General features: G+C 40.8%; 1 protein-coding gene across 9 annotated transcripts in view; it reads left to right on the forward strand.

Annotated features, from left to right (window-relative positions):
• Positions 1-27184, forward strand: part of LOC133486657 (alsin-like) — a 70520-nt gene that overhangs the window by 35463 nt on the left and 7873 nt on the right. The window contains exons 1-32 of one of the 9 annotated variants that reach the window (XM_061792143.1): positions 5202-5438; positions 5851-5998; positions 6677-6837; positions 8148-8372; positions 8465-8655; positions 9372-9404; positions 9491-9664; positions 9746-9852; positions 9924-10159; positions 10248-10320; positions 10881-11038; positions 12060-12198; positions 12315-12411; positions 12574-12666; positions 13452-13679; positions 14209-14380; positions 15511-15706; positions 15788-15853; positions 16270-16420; positions 17447-17578; positions 18121-18249; positions 19208-19231; positions 20160-20230; positions 21171-21237; positions 21644-21822; positions 23218-23283; positions 23362-23460; positions 23626-23790; positions 24122-24233; positions 24308-24385; positions 24509-24645; positions 26337-26492. In XM_061792143.1, coding sequence (XP_061648127.1) covers positions 5979-5998; positions 6677-6837; positions 8148-8372; positions 8465-8655; positions 9372-9404; positions 9491-9664; positions 9746-9852; positions 9924-10159; positions 10248-10320; positions 10881-11038; positions 12060-12198; positions 12315-12411; positions 12574-12666; positions 13452-13679; positions 14209-14380; positions 15511-15706; positions 15788-15853; positions 16270-16420; positions 17447-17578; positions 18121-18249; positions 19208-19231; positions 20160-20230; positions 21171-21237; positions 21644-21822; positions 23218-23283; positions 23362-23460; positions 23626-23790; positions 24122-24233; positions 24308-24385; positions 24509-24645; positions 26337-26492 — 3935 coding nt within the window. In that variant the 5' untranslated portion in view covers positions 5202-5438; positions 5851-5978. Of the gene's footprint in view, positions 1-5201; positions 5439-5850; positions 5999-6676; positions 6838-8147; positions 8373-8464; positions 8656-9371; positions 9405-9490; positions 9665-9745; positions 9853-9923; positions 10160-10247; positions 10321-10880; positions 11039-12059; positions 12199-12314; positions 12412-12573; positions 12667-13451; positions 13680-14208; positions 14381-15510; positions 15707-15787; positions 15854-16269; positions 16421-17446; positions 17579-18120; positions 18250-19207; positions 19232-20159; positions 20231-21170; positions 21238-21643; positions 21823-23217; positions 23284-23361; positions 23461-23625; positions 23791-24121; positions 24234-24307; positions 24386-24508; positions 24646-26336; positions 26493-27184 lie in introns of those variants that run through there. The other 8 variants (XM_061792142.1, XM_061792137.1, XM_061792139.1 and 5 more) reach the window with 8 other exon arrangements.

The following is a 27184-nucleotide window of genomic DNA, read 5'->3' on the forward strand; positions in this document are numbered from 1 at the left end:
TCGCTCTCTTTTTTATGATGCTATTTTTCCTTTTTTTTTTTTTCCCCTCTGTCCACACCTTGCTTTTCAAGAACACTCCGACATTTCAAAACAGCAGTGTTACATCGTGGTGTCAATGAGGCAATCAATCAATAAATCTAAATCAATGATGTATTAGTAAAATACACTTATAAAGCTGTCACGTTTGTGCCTCTTAAGTACGTAGTAGGCTATAGCATCACACAGCTATTTGTGTTAATATAGAGCTTACTAGCATTTTTACATCCTACCCTACCTTGCTAGCTAGCTAGTTAGCTAGCTATCTTGCTAGCTCTTTAACTAGCTAGCCATTTATCCAACCATTAGATATACTCACACACATCTAATGACACCTCAAACCATACATTTCTGAGTGGTATACAATATGTTTATTTTTTGTGGTTTTAGTGGTGTAGAACTGCAATAAATCCGACTGAGAGCCATTGCTAACATCTGTCCATCCATTTTCTATAGCACTTGTCTTCATTAGTCGCCAGTGAGCTGGAGCCTTTCGCAGATGACTTTGGGAGAGCAGCATCCATGGTCGCCAGTCAATCACAGGGTAACTAAAAAAAACAAAAAAATTCGCAAATGGCAGTTTTTTTGCGATAAAAAAAAAATGAGACCAAGAGAAATCCTTTCAAACCATTTTCCACCATGAATGTGACCTGGAAATGGCCTGTACTCAAATGAAAAAAAAAAAACGATTTGAGTGGGCAAGTAAAAATAAACAACTGAGATGACACCCTTTTATAACTAGAATGAGGTTGTTTAAAAAAATCAACCAATCACATTCAATCACGTTAAATGGGAGTCAACACACAGCTGCCACCATGCCTCTGATTAACCCCAAATAAATTTGAATAAAGTTTCTTGTACATGTATATTGAGTGCATGTATGCATCCAATATAAACTAACTTCATCATCATAATTGTATTACTTTGCCTCATTATTTCGATGTCTGCATTGCAAAATTAGAAGTAGAATTTAAACCAATGTGCCGTTGCATCTTTGTTGTGATTTGCACAGCTATTTTTAATTTGATGACACTGCTTTGATGACACTGCATTTTCATCGTTTAAATGTATACATACATACAGTTTAAACTGAAATATCTGTTCTGTTTTCTTAAACTTCCTCCAACTACTGGAGGAAGTTTTCTTAAACTTCCTCCAGTAGTTGGGATTGTTGCTTGCATTTGCGTCTCAATCATACACAATTATACCAGTGCCAATTTTTTTTTTTTTTTTTTTTTTTAAGGCTACTGACATGTGTTTTCAATGTTCTTAAAAGGCATGCCTGCACGCATGTGCTCAGCATCCATTGCCAGATTGAAACTCAACCCCACCCTTATTGTCTCAAAACCAAAGTCTCATTTTCCATTTTTCTGGATCAAACAAAAGATAAGATGAGAAGAATTATTCAAAAATATACGTTCTCATTTTCATATAATTTATGATCTGTATACTATTTCATATGTATCCAGTATATTTGAATTTCATGTCATAAATTTGCTACCTCAAAGCGGAATTCTCTCTCTCTCTCTCTCTCTCTCTCTCTCTCTCTCTCTGATTCTGTGCAAGAGGCGGGGTACACCCTGAACTGGTCGCCAACCATTCACATTCACAGCTACGGGCAATTTAGTCTTCAATCAACATGCCTAGTTTTTGGCATGTGGGAGGAAACGGGAGTCCACGGAGAAAACCCATGCAGGCACAGGGAGAACATGCACAGGAGAGGCCGGATTTGAACCCACGACCTCAGAACTGTGAGGCAGATGTGCTAACCAGTTGGCGACCATTCTGCCATATATATTGCACAAGCAGAGTAGTCATCATTCATCAGCAGTCCCATTCCTTTAATATTACATTTAAATATTCAGTATGTTCACATCCGTCCATTTTCTATCATGCTTGTCCTCATTAGGGCCTATCCGAGCAGACTTTGGATGAGATGTATCACCAGCCAATCGCAAGGCACATCAAGTCAAACAGTCATTTATGCTCACATTCACACATATGAACAATGTAGAGCATTCAATGAATCGAAGAAACCCCACACAAGCACTGGGAGAACATGCAAACTCCACACTGGATAGCCTGAGATGAGAGTCGAACCCAGAACCTGTTGACTGTGAAGCCAGTGTGCTAACCAATAGTGCACCATGCTGCCGATGGTAACATTATCTCTACCTGATTTGAGATTCTCCTCATTAAAAGCTAAGATGAGCATCCGTTAGTGTGCATAATACCGTCGGAGTATTATTCAGATACGGTTTACTTCAGGTTGACTTTGGTCTGCTCTGAATGAGAGACATAGACCAAATTAAGGGCATGCAGTTCTACATAAGGACATAATACATACTATATAAAGCGCACATCTGGAGTGTGTTTTGGTTTTGCCTTCTCCTCACGCTATTATGGTTGATCAAACCACAGTCTTAGATCCGTTGTGTTCTGTGGGCTGGCTTCATGTCAGCATGTTTTTTCCCCTCTACACACATGCACACACACAGTGTCTTGTAAACCTTGCTTTATTTCCAGCCGCACTTTGACTTTAGGAGGGTTTTGATGAACACACACTGGCTGCCGAAGTCACTACTTGGGGGACGGGGTACTTTCATTGTACAGTATTTAACCTTCAGTCATTTCTTTATTCCTAATGTTCATTTGTTCCTAACATTTAATATATTTTTTTTGTATAGCTAAATGAGGTAACTACAAATATAAAAATACTAGACACAGCTCTCATATTTATCTCATATTTTTATATTAATACCTCTCTGTCAGTTCAAACTGAGCATTATTATCTCTGTAACGACAGAATTATAGTAATTCGATACAACTATATTGTGCAAATGGTCATAATGCAGTGGCTTGTCTCTTTACAGTATATAAAAAGCAGAGAGGATATGAGGTTAAGTAAAACAAAGGTCACTGTAGTGGCACAAGTTCCACAATGCATTCTTTGTTAAAGTTAAAGCCAACGTTAAGTGTTAATGTTAATAGAAGTATCCTATTCGGTGGTGTTCAAATCAAGCTGAAGCTTGTTTTGAGCTTTGCTGCGCAGATCAATTTCTACCCGCATGCCACAGCTCAGAGTACAGTAGTGACTATAACGGGTTCGTTTACACTCATTGGGTTTTGTATACAAAAGTATGCTGCGGGTTTTGGCTTTGACTTGTGTGCTGTTTAAAAAAAAAAAAAATAAAAAATGATCAGAGGGGAAAAAGGCAAATCCAAGGATGAGAGAGTCCAGTATATTTCACTTCTTGCATCTGATCATAATTCCTGGATCATGGCTGCTGCTGCTAACGTTTGGTCTAACGTTTCTTGATACTCTGTAATATTTGGCTTTCTTGAGAAGCAAACCAATGTTTTAGCTCTTGTCTGATGTTTCAGTATGTTTATTATTGTGGTTATGGTTACAGGAATGTTTGTAACATTTTAGTTGCCTTATTTACATGAGATGTTCATATGAAGTTGATACAGTGCAAACTTCAATACCAATCATAAATATATTGTTACATTAATACCTCTCACAATCGAGCATAATTATTTTAGTAGGGTGAGAATTTGTAATACAGATCTTTGTATTGGATCTCATTAGATCGTACAGTTGTGGACTAGTGGTTACCATGTCTGCCAAATGTGTTTTCTCCAAAAAGTTCAAGTTCAGTAAAGCCTCCAAACTGCCCATTGATGTGAAGGTGAGCATTCAGGTCATAAGTGTCTGCAAAAGTGGCTGAATGGGAAGCTCAAAAATGCAAAGTGTCATTTACACAAAACTGTGCTATAAAGCAGTTTATCATTCGCACTCCCATTATACTGCCTTATTCTTTAGCGGTTGGGTTTTTACAGTATACTTGTTTTATGTAGTGCAATGCACTTTTCAGCTGTTTATTGAACGCCAGGAGAACAGCAAAACACATTGAGCACGCTCACACAGAAGCTGCTGTCGGCCACAATTCACGCCTAGACACTCACACACAGACTCGCCGACGTCACAGGCCACTCCACCAAGCCCCGCCCCTTCAAGGCACATGCACCTCCACACAGTATGTATGTACAGTATTTTCTATACAGTTATGGCTTGCAATTTTTGGTGTGTGTGTTCAAGTACTGCATGTTACAATGTGTTTAAAAACAGTATTAAAACATTTTTCTGAAGTGTTCCTGATCCCATGTGGTGATATCCTTTACACATTGATGTCGTTTTTTGATGCAGTGCCGCCTGAGGTATCGAAGGTCACGGGCATTCAATGTTGGTTTTCGGCCTCGCCGCTTACATGCAGTGATTTCTCCAGATTCTCTGAAGCTTTTGATGATATTATGGACCGTAGATGATGAAATCCCTAAATTCCTTGCAATTGTACGTTGAGGAACATTGTCCTTAAACTGTTGGACTATTTTCCCACGCACTTGTTACTGCTTGAATGATTTAAAAGCCATTTTAAAGAGCAGTAAAGAGAATTTCGTCATTTGACTTTGAGCAATTGTGTTTGAGAGAACCACACATGCAGACAGTAAACAATGAAGCATCAACCCTACATGGCGTCTGTGTCTTCCGGTAATAAAACAAACACAAAGGATGAGACAACAAGCAAACGGAAAGAGCAACACCTGAGATGAGGGAGTGGATGAAAACCTGCTCTCCCAGACTGTCGGCTATGAGCGACCTTCCCCTTCCTGATGGTGTCAACAACTCTTTGACAGTTCACAAACTCCACACAGGCGAGACCGGATTTGAACCCAAGTCCTCAGTGTGAGGCAGATGTGCTAACCAGATGTCCCCTGTGCCGCTGAATTTGATGCATTTGAGGCAAAATTAAGTCCACTACTTGGCTGCGACCAACGCGCTAGTCATTCAGCATTTATTTTCCACTGGATTGGGCATGTCTGTAACTTTATGGAAAATATATTTATAAAATTTTTTTTTAAAAAATTTCATTTTTTTCATGTCCTGAGAAGAATTAAAAACACCAGAAAAAAAATCTTGACCAAGGCTTTCATAATTCATGCATCAGAGGGTTAACTACATGTTTCAACTTCTTCTTTTTTGTTTTACTTAATATACATTGTCCATCTGTCCATTTAAAAAAAAAAGAAAAAATCTTATGTGGTCCTCGAGTACAAAAACTCGCCCACCACTGATCTAACGTCGAGGCGAGTGCTGAGTGGAGTCCAAATCCGCGCCTCGGTAAAGTTTGATCGTAGCGGGCCGCCGTCGTCGCCTGTTGCTCTCCACAACAGCATTGCTGAGCTCAGCTGTCACAACTTCTGCTTCGACTGCGCTGCACTGATTGACATTTGGACAATTTGTTCTCCTCGCCGGCTTTAACAGCCACACGCGTAACTAGTTCGTTGTGTTTTCCTTACAAACCGATGCTACTTCGTACCGAATTCACTTTTAACACTTGGTAAGTTTCCACCAAAGAATTAGCTTAGCGTTTGTAGAATTCAGCTAGCCGATTGTGTTGGTTATAACAGTACAGCAATTTAGGCTTTGTCTGTAATACAAAGGAACATGTAAAGTAGACCGGTTGGCCTACTTTGGTGGACTTCCGTGTGTATTTAAGCAAGTAGTTTTGAGAGTGATTAGATTCTTGGCGTTCTGCGTGGCAAAGGGCAGCAATGTACAGTATTTGCACCAACATGCAGCAACTTGACGCATGTTGGTGATATTCCCAACATGTCAGTAATGGAGGTATCTGTCTTAACAATAACCCCACGTTATCACGCATGTTATTCGACCATGTGGTGAATTATGCACATTTAAATGCTGTTCTGTATGAAGTGATTGTTAAAAGACGGAATGTGTTATTCCTATAGGCATCCAAAAGCCACACAGTAAGTGACCATGATGCTGTCAAGCCATGACAGAAGATTTCCACTGAAATCCACAGACAGTGTGCAAAACATTTCGTCCCTGTCCTTTGGAAAGGATTGATGCACAAGTTATGGAGAGCAAAGAGCACAGGTACAAACACACCCATGTCGTTCAAGATGATGAATTTGCAAGGAGGCTTTGTTTCCATTCCATTTACTTTCTACTATCCAGCATGGTGACGTAGTGTTTAGCACACCTGCCTCACATTTGAGAGGCTCCAGGTTCGATTCACGGATGAGCGGAGTTTGCGTGTTGTCCCCGTGCTTGTGAGTTTTCTCCGGGTACTCTGATTGATTCATGAGTCACATTTACACATGCGCATTCTTTCTGTATTTACACAGGAAAGATAACGATGGTGTTTTCAGATGTTTGCATTTTGCTCTCCAAATGACGCTGTCGTGTAAACAAGCAGCTAAAACTAACCGTTTTGAGCAGTTTTTAGTTAAAAGTGGTACCACGTTCTTACATAACATCTGGTGCTTGTGGTCATCTTCTCTAAACACTACTTGACTCTTTTGGTGTTAAATAAAAGCCAAAGAAAAAGCCAAACTCATGCCCAGAATGAATCCTTTGAACTGATGTATGCCGAGGTTGGGAATCCTCCATTTCTGTTGTGAATTGTGTTTTCTGATTTTTGTTGCTCAGTGAGTCATTTGCATGTGTTGTCTAGTCCAGCCCGACTCACGTGTAACAACAAGGGCTTGCTTTTGGTGTCAAGGCTACAGCGGTTAGTCAGGCAAAACATAGTAACACTAATTACATTTGTAGCTTTGCAGAAGAGGCGGCCAGCACACTTCCAAAGCGAGGACTGCTCCACATTTGGCAGTCGGGGGGACCGAGCGAGCCGCTTAGCCCAGAAAGAGTGCTTCTGTCCCAGTGTGTCCTGCAGGTGGCCCTGGGAGAACATCATGGACTCCTGCTGGCACAGGGTAAGAGATTATGTTTAAAAAACTCGTAACGTGTATGAAGTTTAATCTTTCGAATATCGTGGAAAAACATGGAGCCAACCTGCAGTACATACAGGAGCATCTGTATAAATAATAATATTGTGGAAAATATTATTTATTTCAGTAGTTCACTTAAAAAAGTGAAGCTCATGCGTTATACAAATTCATTAAACGCGTATGAAAACACTTCAGAATACCAGTTCCTACCTAATTATTATTAATTTTTTTCTAGTATTCAAACTACTTTTGGGTCTTCTAAAGGTGTAAACTATTATCCCCCAAATTTTAAAGATTAAAATCATGAATATTTCACATTTTGTGTCAATATATGAATCACTTTTTGAATTGAACTACTCAAATAGATTATTTTCATCATATTCATATCCTGCATATAGGCTAGCCATTTGCTGAAAGTTGTTGACTTTTTCTTTTTTTTTTTTAATAACTTTTTTGGACTGTAAATGTGATATTTAGTAACTAATTTCTATGAATGTAACATCAGTGTAGCCTTGCTACATAGTCTTGGTGCTCTTTGCTGTAATGGGTTTTCTACAATGTGATTTTCAAGGATATTTCTATAAATGTAACAGAGTAGCATTGTTTCATAGTAATGGTGCTTTTGTTATAGATTGCTTTACACTATCAAGAGTGTGTGTGTTTTTTTTTATTTTTTTTTTTTTTGTGTGATTTCATGTAAGTAACCATACTCTGTACGCTACATACAGTATATTGCTTCATAACAACATATAATTTACACAACTAAGCTGCTGTGGTGAACTGACCTTTGTTGACTGTGGACACAATTCTCTAGATTACAAGTCAATGTCCCTTGTAGGGCTGCAACTAACGATTATTTTATGAATCGATTAATCTGTCAATTTTCTTTTTTATTTATCCATGAATCGGATAAAAACAAAATCCATCAGTTTCTTCAAAAACAGGACATTATTTCAAATTGATAGTGCAGAAAATGTACAAACTGATTATGATTCAGTTACTGGTTTGGTCCGTAACGCGTAAGAAAATATTGATAATTCTTTTCCAAATTAAAATCAGATGTTTGCAAAAGTCTTATTTTGATTAAACGCCTAGATGATGAGTCTACTTTCTGAGAATATTTCCTGTTGAGAGTTAAACAAGTCTCTAAACAATGAATGGATTATCAAATTAGTGGTCGATTAATTTGATAATTGATTAGATTAATTGTTCCAACTCTAGTTTCATCTCAGAAAATGTTTAGGTAAACTCATCACTTGTTGTTGTTGTTTTTTTTTTTTTTTTTTTCCCTCCAGGTGGTCACGTGTATTCTTTTGGCGAGCTGCTGTGGAGGGGCCTCAGTGTTCCGCCATCAGCTCCATTGTTGGAGGTCTCCTTGCGAGGGACGACTGTGGTGCACGTGGCTTGCGGTGGTTTTCATTGCGGAGCCTTGAGCGAGCAGGGTGGCATGTACATGTGGGGGGAGAACACCGCAGGACAGTGTGGGCCAACCGAGGGGGACGCGGACTCAAACGTGACTGGTAAGTCATCAGTATTGTTTCCCCGCATTTCCCTGAAAACGTACAAAAAACACATTTTGGAGGCTCTGTGTTCGACGCACAGTTTGTGTTAGTTGCAGACCCATACCCGCTGGCTGTGGTGGACAACGAGGTGGTTCCTCCCTCGATGGTTCGGATTGTGGATCTGGCCTGCGGACGGGAGCACAGTCTGGCTTTGTCAGCCCAGAATGAGCTGTGGGCCTGGGGCAGTGGATGCCAGCTCGGCCTCGTCACAAGCAACTTCCCCGTGTGGAAACCGCAAAAGGTGTCATGTTTAATCTATTTTCAATTTCTATCTTTTTTTTTTTACTCACATTGATACAATGTTATGTAAGTATTGTTCCCGTTATTGCATCCATCCATTTTCCATAGCACTGGTCCTCATTAGGGTGAGCTGGAGCCTATCCCAGCTGTTGTTGTTCGCAGAGGATAAAGAATACAGTATTGTTATTTGTTTGTCTACATGTGTTGCTGCACATTTTGTGTTCAAATATCCACTGCCTAAAGGGTTATAACACCGCCACATAGATGCTAATCATTGCGGATATTAGCATTAGCTTTAAGCTAGCGAACAAAAGGCTAAGCTATGTGGTTCTTTCAAATGTATAATGTCTAATTCTCTTTGTTTTATGCAATTAACTTAAACTGAGAGTGGCACTAAACAGGTTGAAGCCTCATTTGACACTGCCCATATCTCAATTTTGCGCACCAAGCAAAATATCAGCTGAACGACGGCTCGTATCTAAAAAAAAAAAAAAAAAAAACCTCGCAAGTCAGGTCCCTCGTATCTTAAGGCGCCACCGTACCTGGAGAGAACCTGCGTAAGCACGGGGAGAACAAGCAAACGCCATACAGGAAGGCCTGAGCAGAGATTCAAACCTCTCAGTGTGAAGCAGATGTGCTGGCCAAAAAGGCTGCCATGGTATTATCTATGATTAATGATGACATCATTGATGAAAATATGTTATGTTTTTGGTCTAGGTGGAACACTTGGCTGGCAGGCATGTGATTCAGGTACAGTAATTTTCCCTGATGTCTTCATCTTAATATTAAAAACTAATGTTCTTGAGTTCTAGTATTATGGTTTTCATTTCCATCAGGTGGCTTGTGGGGCCTACCACAGCCTTGCTCTGGTTCGTTGTCTACATCCAGAAAATCCCAATACTCCAAAACCGCAAGAGAGGCGGGGATCACAGAGGGACGAGGCTTTTGCTTCTGATGATGCGCACTACTGTCCACTTGGAGTGGAGCTTACGGAAAGCATGACAGCAGAGGTTGAAACTCATCAAATACTTTATCCAAAAATGGGACTCACGGAGGACGTTTTAAGCCCCTTCTGTGGTTTCAATTCTCAGGCTTCAGCCAGAAGACGTTCCAGACAAAGGCTCTGGCCAGCTGGCATTAGCCATGAATCGCAAGCTCATCTTTGTCCATACTCCTGCAGCATATCTGACAATAAAGAGTGAAGTATTACAAACATTTGCAGTTCTGTTTCTTTCTACCACTTAATTTTCACATTTTTCTGTGCTTTAGGAATGTTCTTCTGGCCGGTACCGAAATTGAGCCTGATGAACACGCTGACCCTCTAACCCAGACGGACAGCTGTACTACATCATACCCGCTGCCAGCCTTGACAGATAAAAAGAAACCCGCTTTGCCTAATGAGCTGGAGCTTCACAACCTCCTCCAGAAACTCTCTGGTCACTCATTAGAGATGCAACATAGCAGAAGGCTGGGAGACGCAGACTCACTGAGCAGTCAAACCTCAGGTTGGTGGATATTAATATCGTATGAGTGATCTTTTTGTTGTTCGTTCTCTCTGGTTTGCTAACTTTCCTTCTTGCCTTCTTTGTCTAGATGACAGCTATGTTTCTTCAACTCCTTCTAATGAACTGTTACACACCAGATGTGAAAATTACTTGACATTTAGGTAAGGTGTGAACAAAAACATTGACCTTTGCCTAAAGTACAGGTTGTCCTAAAAAAAAAATACAAACTATATTATAATCCAATAACACAGCCAAGCCCCAGAATTTATCTCAAATTTTACTGATTTGTAAAAAACTAACTATAAAAGAGACATTATGCTTTTTTTCACAATTTAAAAGTTTCTTAACATTTCTGTGACATGCTTTTGTCAAAATGCCCGAAGGATCAAGAATAATGTCACAAGGCCGATTTCATTTTTTCTAAAATATGCTGACTCTCGCCGGTGAGGGTGTGGTGCGGCCGGCTGCTTGCTTCTAAATGTGGAAGCACAGCCAACTGTGAGAGAAAAATGTGAGCACAAAACATTAGCTGGACTACTGACTGGATATTGAACTTTTGTGGATATTGAGCTTTTGTTAAGCTTTGTGAAATCGGTTATAAAATCTCTATCCATAGAATATGTTGTTGTTTTTATGTTTCAACATCAAGCCTATTCAATTTCGTTTGCCTAGGACACCGTGTGTTGCACTTGATTCTTAATCTTCTCTCCTATTCCAACAGTGACGTGGTCCGGTCCTCATCTCTAGTGGGCTTGGAAGAAGGTTCTCCGTGGAAGAAAAAAATAATGCTGGAGCACAAGAGCTCTAGTCTTAAAGACATAAACCAGAAGGGGAAAACTGGAACCAGGAGATGCTCCCTACCTGGAACACCCACCCATGGTAGGTGACAAGATTAAAAAGATTCTACTAAAATAACCACGGAGCACTGAGTATCACTAGTAGCAATGTAAAAATGTTTCAGATATGGGCCCCAATAGGTTTGAGGACCTTTTGCAGCAGTTTAAAGAATCAGCTGTTGTAGAGAAGCAGTGTCCTCTCAGGCCTTTGGCCACAAATTGACCTGTCAGTAGCCTCTGTAGGGTGGTGTGACTTAGCTTAGACACGAAGGTGAGGAGTTCAAACATCTGCAGTGGGGGGAGGCAGTGGGGGACCTAGTACACTCTTTGTAGATTATGTCATATAATCAATTATTTTACTTATTATCCCATCGATTAATTGAGTAATCAGATTAAAAACGATTTTGCCTTACAAAATAGCAATGTGCGTTTGAGGTGCAGATATTATTGTTGGCGCCATCCTTGCGTTCCACACCATATGTGACTTTGAGTGTGTTTTTGACTTAAAAAGTTGGGGCCTGGTGAGTGATGTGGGAGTCGGCGAATGAGAGTGTAGAGTTGGCTCTTGTGAGCTCAGGTTAGCGGCTGACTGTTAGCCAGTCCGTGTATTGTTGAGTCAGTTGTGGCCGTCGAATGATGTGAATGTATGAATGAACGTATTACATGTTTATTTTGTTATTGTTTGTTAAATAACGTGAGTGCGACTGTGTCTATCCTTCATTTACTCGCGGTGGTAGTCTGTATAACGTCAATAACTTGTGTTAGTAATTGTAGACATGCTGTTGTGGTAGGTTACTTTGTTCTGCTTTACATTGCACTTTGTCTTATTTTTTTTTAAGAGTGAAATGATCCCAAACTTCGGACCTTCTCTTGTCTTTATACATACTCTTTCCTCCTGGCTTGCGACCATCACGCACACTTATTTCTAGACGGAGTGGTGCTTGAGTCTGCCGTAACGTTTCCTGTGGAAAAATTATTATTTTTTTTTTATCAATCGTTTTACCCATAGTGGCTTCTGTTCTCCATTGGCTCATTCTTTTCTTTTCATTTCCCCCCCCCCCCAGCAACCCCAAGGCGACAGCAACATTTTAGTAGCAAGCCATCCTCTGTTTCAGAGGATGGGCTTCCGTCCTTGAAGACGGAGGTATGGAGCTGGGGGAGAGGCTCCGAAGGGCAACTGGGCCATGGCGATCAACTGGCCAGGTCTGAGTAGTTGCACAGGAATCCACTTCAGAGCTGTATCCAACACCTTTCCTTTTCAAAACTAGAGACTGATTCATTTAACATTCTGTGTGTGTGTGTGTGTGTGTGTGTGTCAGACTCCAGCCTCTTTGTATTAAGTGTTTGACAGGCGAGGAAGTGATCAAAGTCGCCGCAGGATCACACCATTCACTGGCTCTCACCGCTCAGTGCCAGGTAACTGTCACACTTGGAGCCTTAACTAATGCATTCCCGTAACCCCAAACCTTAACCTTAGTTGTCACAACTTCTGCTTTTTCCCCCTCCCTCACATAAAAATGAAAGAAAAAAAAATAAATCGAAAATTCTTCAAAATACTGTATAACATTAGAGACAAAGCACTCTTTTATGCAGGTCTACTCATGGGGCAGCAACATGTGTGGACAACTCGGTCATGTCAACAGTCCTGTTACTGTCCCACAGCAGGCTAAGGTATAAATGTTATTTATTTAAATTGATAAATCATGCTTGAAATAATATTTAAGTGCTGTTCTATGGTTGTTTTTGCATGTTTTTATATTGCTATATGTTTTATTGTATTAATCAGTGTTCAGTTTGTCTGCCTTCTTTATAAAATTTAAATCATAAATAGTTACTATTTTAACTTTCTACTAATAGCGTTGCTGCAGTTTATTTACTAAATTAATCAGAGCAGTGGTTCTCAAACTTCCTAAAAGTACTACCTCAAAAAATATGTAGCTCTCCAAGTACCACCATAATGATCGACATTAAAATACTGTCAAAAAAATACACAGGCTGTGGTTTTAGTCCCGAAAGCACATTTGTTGTATTTAAGTTAAATACAACTGAAATGTACTTAAAAAAAATTTTACTCTACATGAGAAGTAAGGAAAAAAATGTACTGTACTGGATTTTTATAACAGTCCAAATAAGCGGCTGCATAGCTGAAAGCTTCATTCTAATACATTTGATTGTAAATAATGTTTTAAATGTACATTTGAATTTGATTTAATTCAGTGATTCTTTCTAGCGAGAGCACGCGTACCACTAGTGGTACTTCTACCACACTTTGGGAATCATTGAATTAAAGGACAAGTTATTGTATTCACATACAGCATCTCGTCCAAGGCATCAGCAAAAAAATAACAATCAAGAACTATAAAATATACAAAATATGGATTGAACATTGAAGATATCAAATGTTGTCTGCACTTTTCTGTCCTTATTGACTCTTTGTACCTGGGTGGCCTCCGTAGCTTTCCGATGGTCTTCGGGCGTGGGACGTGTCGGCGGGCCAGAGCCACTCCCTCCTCTTGGCTGACGGAGAATGTGACCAGCCCCTGCTGCTGTACTGCGGGCAGCAGCAGGAGCCGAGGTCGAAGCAGAGTGAGACATCCTGCCGGGGTGCCAGATCGTGCCAGCGGTCACCCAACAGGGCTGAAAGTTACACAGTCAGACCCACGTTGATGCCGTTTTGCATGGAGGTGTGTGGGCCCGTAAAAATGTGTTGACCTGGTATGTGTGGTTGTTGGCAGGGATGTGGAGTTTTTTTGGCTGTCTTTGGTTGTTCACCTGTGGGAGGAGAATAACGATGGATTGTGGATTGCTGTTGGAAAAGGGCTTCATTTTGAGAGCATAGAGTACTTTAATGCTTGACTAGTAGCAACTACACTGGGGCCGTGAGATACTAGTGACTTGACTTTCAAGTATTTTCCAGATATGAGCCACTGTCCAGACGAATTTATTATTATTATTTTTTTCTTCTTTGACTTGCGATCGCAGGCTTGAGATATGAGTGCTGCATGGCGACAGTAAACTCAGCTCACTTCACAATGAGCAGCACTTTGACAAATAGTGAATAGTTCTTCAAAAAAAATTGGCTTTTAGCTGTTTATTGCCGCTCCCAGTTGAGGTTTATGTTCAAACGAAACATAAAACAAAGAGAATTACGCCTCTTGTATTTAAACAGTTTATTAATTGCGTTTGACGACTGGAACGTGTCTGTGTGCGTAGATGGGTTACATCAGCAGTGTGTGCAGTGGCGGTCAAAGGTGTGCGCTGCTGGCCAACCACATCATCATCGGTGTAATCTCGGCCATCCACGAGCTGGCTTCCATCGAGAGGAGGTTTTACTACTGGTTGAGCAGCCTAAGAAAGCTGCTTCTTATGCCCCTCTTCAACAAAGGTGAGTGAGGATCTCGGTCTGGCGTCCACTTATGGCACATTTTCACCTGGAAAGTGGAAAGGGAAAAAAATATAGAGACCGAACCATGAGCCGTGCTACAGCTACTGCTCGGTGGTTTTGATTTACACTCAAACAGGGCATATAATGGAAGATATACTTCTTAATTGCTACTACACTGATAGTTGAGTCGCTCTATTGCCTGCCCACTCGTCAAGAGTGCAATTGAACTGCCCGTTAAATATTTCTGAAAGTGTCAATGAGCGAGACGTTCTGCACTTCCGCTCCACTGAGATGCAAGTGGAGCAATTTACATAATAACCCCCCCCCAACACCAAGTTTCTATGCACATTCCATGATCAGCTGAGGTGGATGAAGACACTGTCTTCTACACACCCCTGTCATTCATATTAAATGGAAGTCAAAACACACCTGCCACAATTTAAAGTGCTTGTGATGAACCCCAAATCAATTTTAGATCTTCTACTAGGCAATTCATGACCCTTATTTTTGTTTTTTTCCCCCTTGCTTTCTAGCAGAAGCCTACATATTTTGTGCTAACATTGATCGCTAGTTTGAGCTGTTCTTAATTCCTCCCGGTTCTGTTTGCGTCTAATATACCTTTTTGAATTATGACTAAAACGTTCACCTTTGGTGTCATGGAACCATAACACATTTTCCTAGGTGTTTAGGCGATTTTGTTACCTGTTATCTGAACAGGGTTGCATGGACTTTTTATATGCACTGTACAGCCACCATGTGTGCAAAGCCTCTGCTATCATGTCAAAGTCTAAAGGTAAGCAAAGTTGCCCTGAAACTTGTATGCACAGATTTGGCCCAACAGTATATATGTTGCGTATGCAGTCGATCTCTTGCACGAGAGAGTACCTAAAAAAATGGCACATTTTAGCATGACAAAGTAGAGTGTGTAAAGTATTCTATAATCATTAATCCTTTTGGTATTTCAACAAATGCTGGCATGTAATTAAGACACCTGGGAAAGATTTTAAATTCTGAAAAAAAATGCATAGTCTCCTCTAAGAACCAATGGAATAATCATAAGAAGCCACGACAAACGAAAGATAAGTCACAATATATAAAATGTGCTTGTGTTTGCGTATGTTTCCCCATAGAGAGTGCGTGTCCATCCCTCGGTGATCCCTGCACTCGTCTCTTCCTCTCCCTTTATAAGAGTTTTGTTCACCTGAGCATCCTCATTGGTCAACACTCGACGTCGCTCACCCATTTCCTGCACAACGTGCTACGTCGGGATGTTGCTTCCCTTCACCTGCTCACGCACATTCAGCACTTCCTGGACATCTATACTGAGTAAGGTGGAATTCTAGGTACTAATGACATTGTGGAGTTTATTTGACTGTGTACTTTTGTATGTTTTTTGTTTCCATGCAGGTATTGCACTGTTGTGGGGGACTTCCAGGTCATGGGTGGATTTCAATTGCTCCATAAACTCTCGCTGTAAGTTTCTTTACAGGGGCGTCAAATTCATTTTCATCATAGGCCACAACGTAGTTGGGGTTGCACTTGATTTGTTCGTATGTGTTTTTTAAATGCCAAATTGAATTTGAAATCAAAAGTCATGTAAAATAGTGGCAAGCAAATATTTTAAGTATTGTATAAGCACATTATTGTTCAATTCATCTTAAGAAGGGAAAATAGCAAGATTCTCTGCCAAAATGAAAACAACAAATCCATTTAGCAAGTCAGAGCAAGTAAACACACTTTATTTGCTTTAGTGAGCCTCATTAAATAGTGTGCTGGGCCGGATCTTTGACACCTCTTGATTACAATATTGGATTTAACCACAATGCAGACAGATGTGTCTTAAAACATGCGAATAGATTCTTCATGTCTCTGTGTGCATATTTCTCCAGTGAGTGTTTAGGTTCTAAGCAGACCAAACTTTTTGAACTGGACCTGTCGGTAAGCGGCGACGCCGATCTGGGTTCCTTGTTGTATTGGCCTCTGCAGCAGCTTCAGCAGTACAATCGAGTCCTGCTCAAACTGGAAGCCTGCTACGACGTGGTGAGGATGAATCTCTACCATTCAGCCATTACACATACACGATAAGTGTAAATCAATGGTAAGGTGTGTTACAGCCAGTGTGCTTGATAAGCAAAGCACAGTGCTTTAGATGATTAAAAGCATACCAAACAGCTTATAAACATTAAAAACAGAGTATAAATAAAAATACAAGTAAAACAGCATACAGTGCAAGAAAGATCTTTTAAGATTGGAAATGCTCTAAAAAGCATTAGAAAAAAGAAGAGTTTTGAATCTCCCTTTAAAAACATTCACACTTGGGGCTGACATCACTTCTGTTGGCAATTTATTCCATTTGTGTGCAGCATAACAGCTAAATTCTGCTTCACCATGTTTGCTTTGGACTCTGTGCTCAACTATTTGACCTGAGTTTGTCGATCTCAGAGCCCTACTGGCTTTATATTCCATTAGCATTTCTTTCATGTATTCAGGACCTAAGCCATTTAGAGATTTATAGACCAGTAGCAGAACTTTTAAAATCTATTCTAAAACTGACTGGGAGGCAGTGTAAAGACTTTAGAATTGGAGTAATATGTTCTGACCTCAGTCTCTAAATTGCCCCTAGGTGTGAATGTGAGTGCGAATGGTTGTTTGTTTATGTGTGCCCTGCGATGGGCTGGCAACCAGTTCAGGGTGTACCACGCCTCCTGCCCGATGATAGCTGGGATAGGCTCCAGCACTCCCGCGACCCTTGTGAGGATAAGCGGCTCATAAAATGGATGGATGGATGTTCTGACCTCTTTGTTCTGGTCAGAACCCAGGCTGCAGGATTCTGAATGAACTGCTGCTCTTTAATGCTCTTTTGGGGGAGTCCAGTCAGAAGACCATTACAATAGTCAAGTCTACTTGAAATAAAAGCATGAAAATGTGCAAATATGCTCTTTCCCGTCTGATCGAGAATGACGCGATTAAGATCAGAATCACATTTTCTATGGTACTCATTCTGACATTTAAGCTGCTACCAAATGCGTTATTGTTATGAATGGGGGCCTCTTTATTGTCCCCTAGCTTACAACTGAGTATCAGTACCTACATCAGAGCTGTGTGCAGTACGAACACCTTTCTGCAATACTGCTGAGGAGGAAGAAGGAGGCTGAAGTCACTTTCATCTTCTGGAAGACTCACTCTGGGAAAAACACAGTGAGTGCAACCTACCATTTATTGTGACCTGCTACAAATGTTCATTTTGAAAGAAAAAATTTTGCTATGGAGAAAAAAAAACAAACTAAAATTGTGCTACTACTTATTGGTGACCTTTAGAAGATAATGCAATTTCTTGACAGACAGCCAAAGAATCAATTAGTTAATAAGGTACTGTTAACTGTCTGACTTCAAAGACAATAATGATGAGTTTTGTTTGACATTGTCAGAGAGGTTGATTAATTGTGTTAAGGTGAATGTGTCAGTGAAAGCCTCACTAGCACAGTGTCTTAAGGGCATGACTGTCAACATGTGTCAACCAGTTTTAGTGCACCGGAGTCACATGCCTGAAGTGAAATTAACATTAGTATTGACTTTTTAGAGTCATTAGCATTCACAAATGCTATGAGCACACATGCTAGCGAGAGGAACAATGGCATGGAGAAAGTGAGGTGAAACTGAAGTACAGCTTAGAACAATAACATGCAGCTGAGCACATTGCCACTCGTAAATGTACACACTTGCCTGACTGTGTCTTTCAGGAGGGTCTGCGTCTCCCACAGCGACGCGTGTTATGTGAAAGCAGCAACAGAACCCTGACTCTGCAGGGCGCTGGCCGCTTTTCCAACCACTGGTTCATACTGTTCAACGACGCGCTGGTTCACATACAGGTATACACGCACACAGTTATAGAACGTGACAGTAAGTCTATGGCAGACAGCCTAAACACGCTGCAGACTGGAACGTATCCTGAAATGAACTTACCCGCCCTGTTCCAATTTCACAAAGGTGGGTTTCATTCCAACCATTCATAAAAGGGAGTTAGTACCGAGCATGCACTTACTGTAGAACAGTGATTTTCACAGTGTGTAGTGAAAGAATCAAACATTTATTTAGGTACAGTTTTTTGGTTACCTTCCAGGTGCTATATGTAATAAACATAATAACTTCAGTCTCCTTTTTGATGAACACTTAGGCCTATGATGGTGGTCCTTAGTGTAAAAAGTTTGAGAACCACTGTACTCAAATGTTATAATACAATGCATTGTCTTCAACGCATATGAGACTTTCAATTTAATACAAAACACACAATACGTTACATGAAATATGGTAGTAATTGGATGAGACATCATTGTAAGGCAGAAGGAATATCATCTTTTGTGATGCTTGTTAGTCCTACTTCATCATGTTACACTAATAGCAGTGACTGCAAGATACGACACAGCTAAGCTACATTATACTCATACTCTTGTTTGGGCGACAAAAAAAGCACAGCACTGTTTTCGAAACAGGAGTTCAGAACATTGACCGAGAGAAAGCAATTGATTGCTTTCGCCATAATTGGAAATGTAGTCAAATCTCACTTTATTTGAGTAGTTCAATTTCTTTTCTATCCTGGTTTTTTTGTTTAGTTTTGTTTTTTGTTTTTTTTGGATACACCTGTACATACCAATTTTGATAGTTGAGTGATGCCCTTTGGACTCATAGTACTAATATTATTACTTGATATGAATTTTCAAATCAGATTGTGCCTCAGTCACACGTTAATGAAATCCAATGTATCCGTTCTTTTTTTTTTTTTTTTTTTTTTTTTTTCCCCCCCCCCCCGCCCGTCTTTTCACCCCTCAGCGCGCCACTCCTCCTAAGAGCCTCGTAAGTATTATGTGACAGCGGTTAATTAAGCTCTGTGCTACAGCAGCATGGGTGGGCTGGTCACACTTTTCACACACACAGGAAGTGGGTCACTCGTCTCAAAACAGGACTGTAAATAATGTTAAATGGATTGTTTACAAAAAAATATATATGAAACACTACATTTTTGTCTTCGAGTGTCGTTTTCCACATTAGGTATACCCGCACAAAATAATAAAATCCCAAATAAGAGTTACATCAAAAGTAAAGATATGCGGATTTAACTGACACTATAATAGCAGTATTATTCGTTTGTGTGTGTGTGTGGTTTTAGTGGTTTAAAACTGATGCATCATGCTGAAAGATTTTATTTAATCACATGTGAGGGGGAAGACATTTTTGTGATACAACTCCCGCATTGGATCTTAAATTGTGTACTTAATGAAGTGTCTGATGTGTGGATCTGATTAAAAAAGCTGTTATTTTTTGATTCATGCAAAATATTAAGATTAGAATATTTCTGGCTTGGTTTGTAATGAAACAAATCATGTCGGTGTGTAAGCCTAAATTCACATTTAACATTTCATACACGTCCTGGATTGAGATTTTTGCGCATGACCCCCTGGTAACAAGCCTGGACTGTGTTTGCATTAGAAGTGACTGTATAAAAGGTTATGGATACAGTAGCACCAAGCCTGTATATCTCTTAAACTCACCGCTGCATTGTTGCTGGCAAACATCACTAGCTTACTAGTTTACTTGTCTCATTCCTGGAGTACACTTTCCCATATCTTGTGGATTTCTGCCTCTCCCTTTAACTTACCTATCTTTTTTTTAATGTTTCAAAACTTGACATTTGCAGTGATAAGACAATCGCAATCACAAAATACAACGAGGAAAGAAAATGTGTGAATTCGTCATGAAAAATAAACCATCTGTCTCTTTCCAGTTCTCCACTCACCGTGTCTACCCTGTGAACCTTTTGTGGGTAAAACCGCTTCCTGAAAACGACAGTGGATGGTAAGTTTGTGTCAATGGTAGTGTATTTTCAATTTTGTTGGTGTTACTTTGTAGATGAAAACCTTTATAGACAGTCCATTGGTGTCACCCATTAATGAGCAGCATGAATGAATTTCAAAGTACATACAATAGGTCCACGGAGCACATTTTAAATCAGCATGTCCTCGGTGTCCAATGAAAGACCAGTCTCTCCGCTAACATCATTAGATCCTCTACATGTCTCCTGCGTATTCATGTTAAAACTACAGCGGTGCCTTGAGAAACAAGTGACTTGACAGGTTTTTTGAGATATGAGCTGTCTTTCGGACTTTTTTTCTTTTTGCTTTGACTGTGAAACACGAGCGCTGTGTGGTGGCAGTTTATGTCACAACAAGCAGCAGTTTGGCTTAGTAAACAAATCTTCAAAAATGAGGCTTCAAGCTGTTAATGCCACCCCTGATTGAAGTTTACTGTCGAACAAAACTTAAAACCGAGAATTACACGAGCATTTAAAACAACCACATAACTGTCTTTAGCCCTCTAGCTTAATGCCAGCATACAATAGGAAACTCCATAGACGGGCTAAGGAAAAGCATCTATATGTTCATGTTGTAATGCTTTTAAAGAACAGATATTTGAACACAAACGGTGGAGCAACACATGACAGACAATATAACAGTCCTCACCGGCATATATTCTTTATATGCTGCGAAAAATGGCTAATATTACTGCAGATTACTTAGTCAGTCGTTGGGTGAAACTCTTCTTTGTTTTCCTGCATGACTGTATTATAGTCCTGCCCGGTGGCCAAGTCACACACACCAAAAAGCGCCGCAGTGAATTAACACTAAGTCTATGTTGTTGTTACTGTATGTTTTAGCTACAATAAGGACAATATTATAGATTTTGCTTAAGCACGTGAGTGAAGCGTTCTGCCATGTGTCATTCGATGCGTCTCCAGCTATGCCATCAAAATGTCATGTCCAGAAGAGACCTTCATCCTGGTGGCCTCGACACCACAAGAGAAGGTATGCATTTGTTTTCCAAGTTCATTAATGTTATCAAGAGTGTCTCACAAAATAGGAAAAATAAGACAGTTGATACAGCCTTTGGTAAATGAGCCTTGTTACTAACTGGCAGTACATCACATACTGTATACTGTGGCGTACATACAAATATGACTAATATGAGCAGCCTGGTGCTTGAGACAGTGTTCATGTCGGGATGCTTTAGCTTCATAAATTACGTGTTAGTAGGTTTATAAATCAAGCTGGATACGTCTATCCGGTATTCAGTTCTAGCTGAAACTCATCCTAGAAAGGCCCATTCACTCCCAAGCAAGGTTAAAAATAAACCTTTGTCTCGTGACTTTATGTCACTCAACATGTTATTTTTATTTATTTTTTTGGGGTTGTTTTTGCACTCACCATGTAGAACAAGTGGCTCCATTTTCTTAATCAAGAGGTGGACCGCGTGCTGAGTGGTGGAGGTCAGGGTTCATCGCCAGGAATAACAGCAATGTCCCGCACGGCCTCCTACACATTCACCGGAGAGGGACAATTCAAGGATGCACAGTATACTGGGAGCTGGCTGGCTGGACGAGTTCATGGCAGGTCAGAGAATCATGTCTGTTGCTTCGTCTGGACGTTTTACATATTGAGCTGAGCTGAGCAAGGTTGAACTAAAGCTGGGGTTACACTGCATGGCTCAAGTGACACAATTCTCATTACATGCCTTCAACCAATTTTTATTTATTTATTTTTTTGTATCTCTCTATTTTACATGTACGGTTCAAGTGACACATATCCCATATGGCTGTGTTTACACTGACATGGACAGATACCCAAAATGGAACATAAAAAAAAACACACAAGCGTCAACTCAGCAGTATCAAATATTAAACATTTGATACTGCTGAGTTGGGTTGGACTGGTCACCCCTCATCGATTTTAAATTTAAATCTGAAATTATGTCGCTTATTTAATAGTGGACAATTCTGTAATGTAGCATATTAACATCATATTTAATGGTATATGCTTTCGCTTTGGTGCAGTGTTACAGCGAGTGTTTTTAAAAGGTTTATTTGTGTTTGAGCTTGCACAGGTGTGGATACATAACCAATCATTCCCATGACGTCAAGCTCGCAGTGATGTGTATGTCCGATTTGTACGTTCAAACTTTTCACGGCTTTGCACATATCTGATGCGTATCTGATTCTTGTCCACATTCCCATCTGAAGATATCCGATTCCATGTTTTTTTTTTTTTCCATTTCCGCTGCCATGAAGCAAAAAAATCGGGATTGTGTCACTTAAACCATGCAGTGTAAATGCCGCCTCAAGAAAGCGTTGCCCTTTCTGACAGTACTTGATTGTCCCTCCCCCGTTACCATCAACCTCATAGATGTCCTTGAGCCAGACCTTTGACCTCCAAATAGCTGCTTAGCAGCCTTAATATAAGACTTGAGTTGTTCTGGGTAGAATCATATTAACTCTACATGACGCTTCGAAACCCTCTCATAGGTTAATAAAACACTGCAGGTCAACATCAATAACCTGAAGTCTTTAAGTTGTCCTAAATGCGTTTTCCAAATCCTCTTTACGCTGCAACTGTGACAAAAGCAAACACACAAAGGTAGTCGAAATAAACATATTTTGTATTCTGTCATCCAAGTACAGGATGAGAAGTTCCAGTTCCATGAGATGTGGGATAAGAACACAGTTATTCTCTCATTTGATTGTTTTTTCATGCAGATATTTATTTTAATTGTGGCTTTACTACTGCGTTAGCGTACAGTAGGTTAGTAATAAGACTATGGTGTATGTCGACTAACCTTAATTTGGGTTACATTTTCGCCGTACGAATGGAACTCTGTTGTAAGCCAGGGACCCCCTGTAATGGTGTATTCACATGTACCTGGAAAACACAACTACAATGAGTTGAGGAAAAAAAAAAGAAATTGCATTATTGATTGAACGACATACTAAAATATGTTCTTTGCATTTTCAGAGGAACAATGAGATGGCAGGATGGACGTACCTACACCGGGAACTTTAAAAATGGACTGGAGGATGGGTCGGTATATCACTAGTGTTGAACTAATGTGAAATGACTTTGTAGGTCTCGCTATTAACCCTCCGATTGTCCCTCCAGCTATGGCGAGTGCATGATTCCTGACAAACTGCTGAATAAAGCAGGCTGCTACCAGGGACACTGGCGTGATGGCAAGATACACGGCTTTGGCATCTACAGGTCAGTTTACCGTTTCCTGTCAAAAAGGCGTGTAGATAATTCTCCTTCACCACTCATTTTAGAGCTTTTTGCCAGTCCAATTAAAAGAAAAAACACACGATGATGCACATTTGCTTCTTGTTGGGTGCTGTTAAGTTTGTTTCTATATATGTTGGACTTGCTTAGGTATGCCACAGGCGAGGTATACGAGGGCTGCTTCAATGAAGGCCAGCGCCACGGCTACGGCATGCTGCGCTCTGGCAAGATGGACAAGACTTCTTCAGGCGTCTTCATTGGCCAGTGGGTCTGTGACAAGAGGACTGGATATGGCGTCTATGATGACATCACCAGGTCTGATGTGGCGCTCCCTGTCTTAGACAGCATTTTTTAAACTGGTTGTCAGGCACAGCAAGAGAGAAAACTTTTAATAGCCCTTTTTCTTCACTTTCTGGTAATAAAACGGGCCATGTTCCCAAAGCATTTGCTTGTATGGAAATAAAAGCGTTTAAAAACTTTATTAAGCACATTGATATTACATTCCAAACACAACTGTAAATACTTGCACATGTCTTTGTTTGGGACATCTTTTCACACAGGTACCACGTATAAATTCGATTATTTGTTGTTGTATTGATGTCAGCATTTGAGCAGCGGTCTCACACGCCCTACTCTATTCTTCTAGGGGTGAGAAGTACATAGGAATGTGGTTGGATGATGAGAGGCACGGGAGCGCTGTGGTCGTGACTCAGTACAGTGTTTACTATGAAGGGAACTTCAGGGAAAACAAGATGAATGTAAGTGTCCAATTGGACTCACTTTACTCCGACAAATGTGGCGTTTTGATGACACAGTGCGGTCCTTCTCTCAGGGTCTCGGTTTGCTGGTATCAGATGATGACACAGCCTTCCACGGGGAGTTTTATGAAGACTGGACTGTCAACGGGAAGGTAAAGGACATCACTTTCCTTTGTCAAATGCTTGTGCGGCTTTGGTGGTATTTTTGACAGGTGCTTTTCACCAATGCCAGAGGTGTGACTGGAATGTAATCAGATTTATTCTTTTTCTCTTAGGGGATTTTATCCCTTGCAAATGGTGACACTTTAGAGGGCCACTTCAGTGGGGAGTGGAGCGCGGGCCTGAAAGTGGACGGAATTTACACCAAACAAGCCGCTGATGAGATTGAAGACAAGGACAGAAATAATTTTCTGTGAGTGTTTTGTCTGACTTTAATCATGTGAAATTAATGGAAGTGCCATTAATTTGACCCCGCCCCCCAAAAGAAACAACACTTTTGTCAAATTTTTATTTTATTTTTTTCAAGAAAAAGTACTATTTATCAAAAAAACAAAAACACACGCGAAAGTATTTTTGTTGCGAAGTAAGCTGAGATGAATTGACTTTGCTCGCATAGACACATATTGTAATACAAAGTTTAATATTGGGACAAACTAGTGTGGCTACCCTCACCCCTCTCATATGCCCCTTTCCAATTGTACCGGTTCGACCCCCAACCAGAATGGTTCCGCCCTGTGTGGAATGCCGCCGAACACGACTGTACTGTCGCGCAGTTTGCGTGGTGCGGTGCCTGTTGTTATGAATGGCCGATCAGTCTGCCACTGGTTTTGCCGCAATTCAAAATTTGTATCGCCGTCTTAACGTCGCCGCAGATAAGCGTTCCCTCACAAGGAAAACACATTTTCGGGTTTAGCGAGCTGCGCCGCATGAAACCATAGAAACAGTATACTGTATAAAGCATCAAATATTGTTTTACATCAATACTTAACTATATTCAAAATGAATAATGTACCTGTGGATGAAATGTAGGCACACGCTGGGTACGTTGAAATAAATGGAGCCTGCGAGCCTCTTTTAAAATATCCAAAATCTCGTTATTGTTCTCGCCAACACCCTCCCTCTTTAGCAATCTGCTTCTTCCTTAACTGTTAATCTATCTTTTTATGGTTTAAGAAATGTGATATAGTGCATACACAGCATCAAACGACTATATAGGCTCGCTGTTCAGGCCGTCCACTTGTGCAATCGCTCATGTGCTGGGGTGCGTCGGCAACTCTACGCGACGGTCCGTTCCAGTTGGGTTCGACCACGTCACGCAGTGTGCGGCAGGGTTAAAGCAGCTTTTGTCCTGTGGTCGACTGAGGAGGTGCGGGCATTTTTGTCCAGATTGGCAGAAGGTGAAATACAGTGAGAGATGGAAGGCGCGACAAGAAACGAGCGCATCACCTTCTTCTTGATCTCGCCCCAATCCCTCCCACTTTTGATTGGTGCCAGTTGTAATGGAAAAGCAACGGAGGCTAGGCCGTTCTTGAACATGTCGTGACAAAGCGGCTATAGTCTCATTAGAATTGGAGAGCTGGAGACCAAATAGGCACATGTTGACTATAGCCCACTTGGTGGCAGTAATGCTTTTCCAAGTGGCTCTTTTACCAGCCTGCCGATGTACAGTATATGAACGTTTTTGATTGCACAGTGAGGAAGAGCAAAACAACTTAATACCTTTCCACTACACTTGCTCAAGAATACATTAGGTAAGGCAATGCATTCTGAGGGAGAAAACTGCACGTTGATCCTCAAAACGCCGATACCAACATTTAAATTGAGTAGCCTGCATTTTATTATTCAAAGGTAGTGTAGCAGTGTAATAAATGGACAGCTCTTTAAAAACGATAGATAGCAGCTCATGAATGAAATACAGTTTCCTAGTTATTTGGGTGCAGCACGGTGAAATATTGGTTCATACATCTGCCTCACAGTTGAGAGGTCCTGGGTTTGAATCTCGGCTTAGCCCGTCCTGTGTGGAGTTCGAATTTTCTCCTCGTGCTTGCGTTGATTTTCTTCGGCTTATTTTAAAGTGTCTTATTCTGTTATGTCCGTGTGCAGCAGGTTGGGTCGGTACGTGGTGGCTGCCGATGAGAGGTGGGTGTGCGTTTTCGACGAATGCTGGAGGCGACTGGGCTGTGACGTCGCTGACAGAGGAGAGAGGACGACAGCCTGGGAGAACATTGCTGTTTGTATTTCAAGTGCACGTCAACACAGGTTGATACAAAATACTTACAGTTTTGTTATTATATAGGGCTCGGAGTCAACCTAGAAATCCCCATTCGCTATTCACACTGACAGCAACAAATGACTAGCCAATCACAATCAAATCGTTACTATTCTATAATAAAGATGTGATTTTTCCATCAAAAGAAAAATCTAATTTGATTATTTGGAAACAATCCTTATCCCCCTGGGTCACAGATTTTGTCACACCACCAGAAAGCGAGTACGCTGTAGCTGACACATTTTGGTTGGCGTGTTTTAACTTGGGAGAAGCAGTTCCAAAATGCTTCTTTTTAGTTTAAAATGGCTTACTTAAACCAATCCCTCCCCGCATCATGGCCGTTGTCTGTTCTGCACCTGTCTCTGTACTGTAAAATGTGTGAATCCATGCTGGCTGGCTGCGAACAGCTGCTTCACTAGCCCAGCTAGTTACCTGGTAGTTGGCCGCCAGCTCTCGTCAATCATCTGCTACGGCGTGTTGAATGAATCTTGCATAACTTTATGTAATTCATCATACCGCGGTCACGGCCTGCCATGAATAGCCGTGCAGCTGCTCGAGCACGGCCATGGAACGCCTCGTTCCACGGAGATTATCTGTCTCGGTGGAGACGGCTACGTCCAACTGTGATTCAAGATTAGCTACAGGACTAGGTAGCTACTGTACAACTGTGCTTTTGCGCAGT

The sequence above is a fragment of the Phyllopteryx taeniolatus genome, chromosome 12 (genome assembly GCF_024500385.1).
Source record: "Phyllopteryx taeniolatus isolate TA_2022b chromosome 12, UOR_Ptae_1.2, whole genome shotgun sequence".
NCBI classification, from domain to species: domain Eukaryota; kingdom Metazoa; phylum Chordata; class Actinopteri; order Syngnathiformes; family Syngnathidae; genus Phyllopteryx; species Phyllopteryx taeniolatus.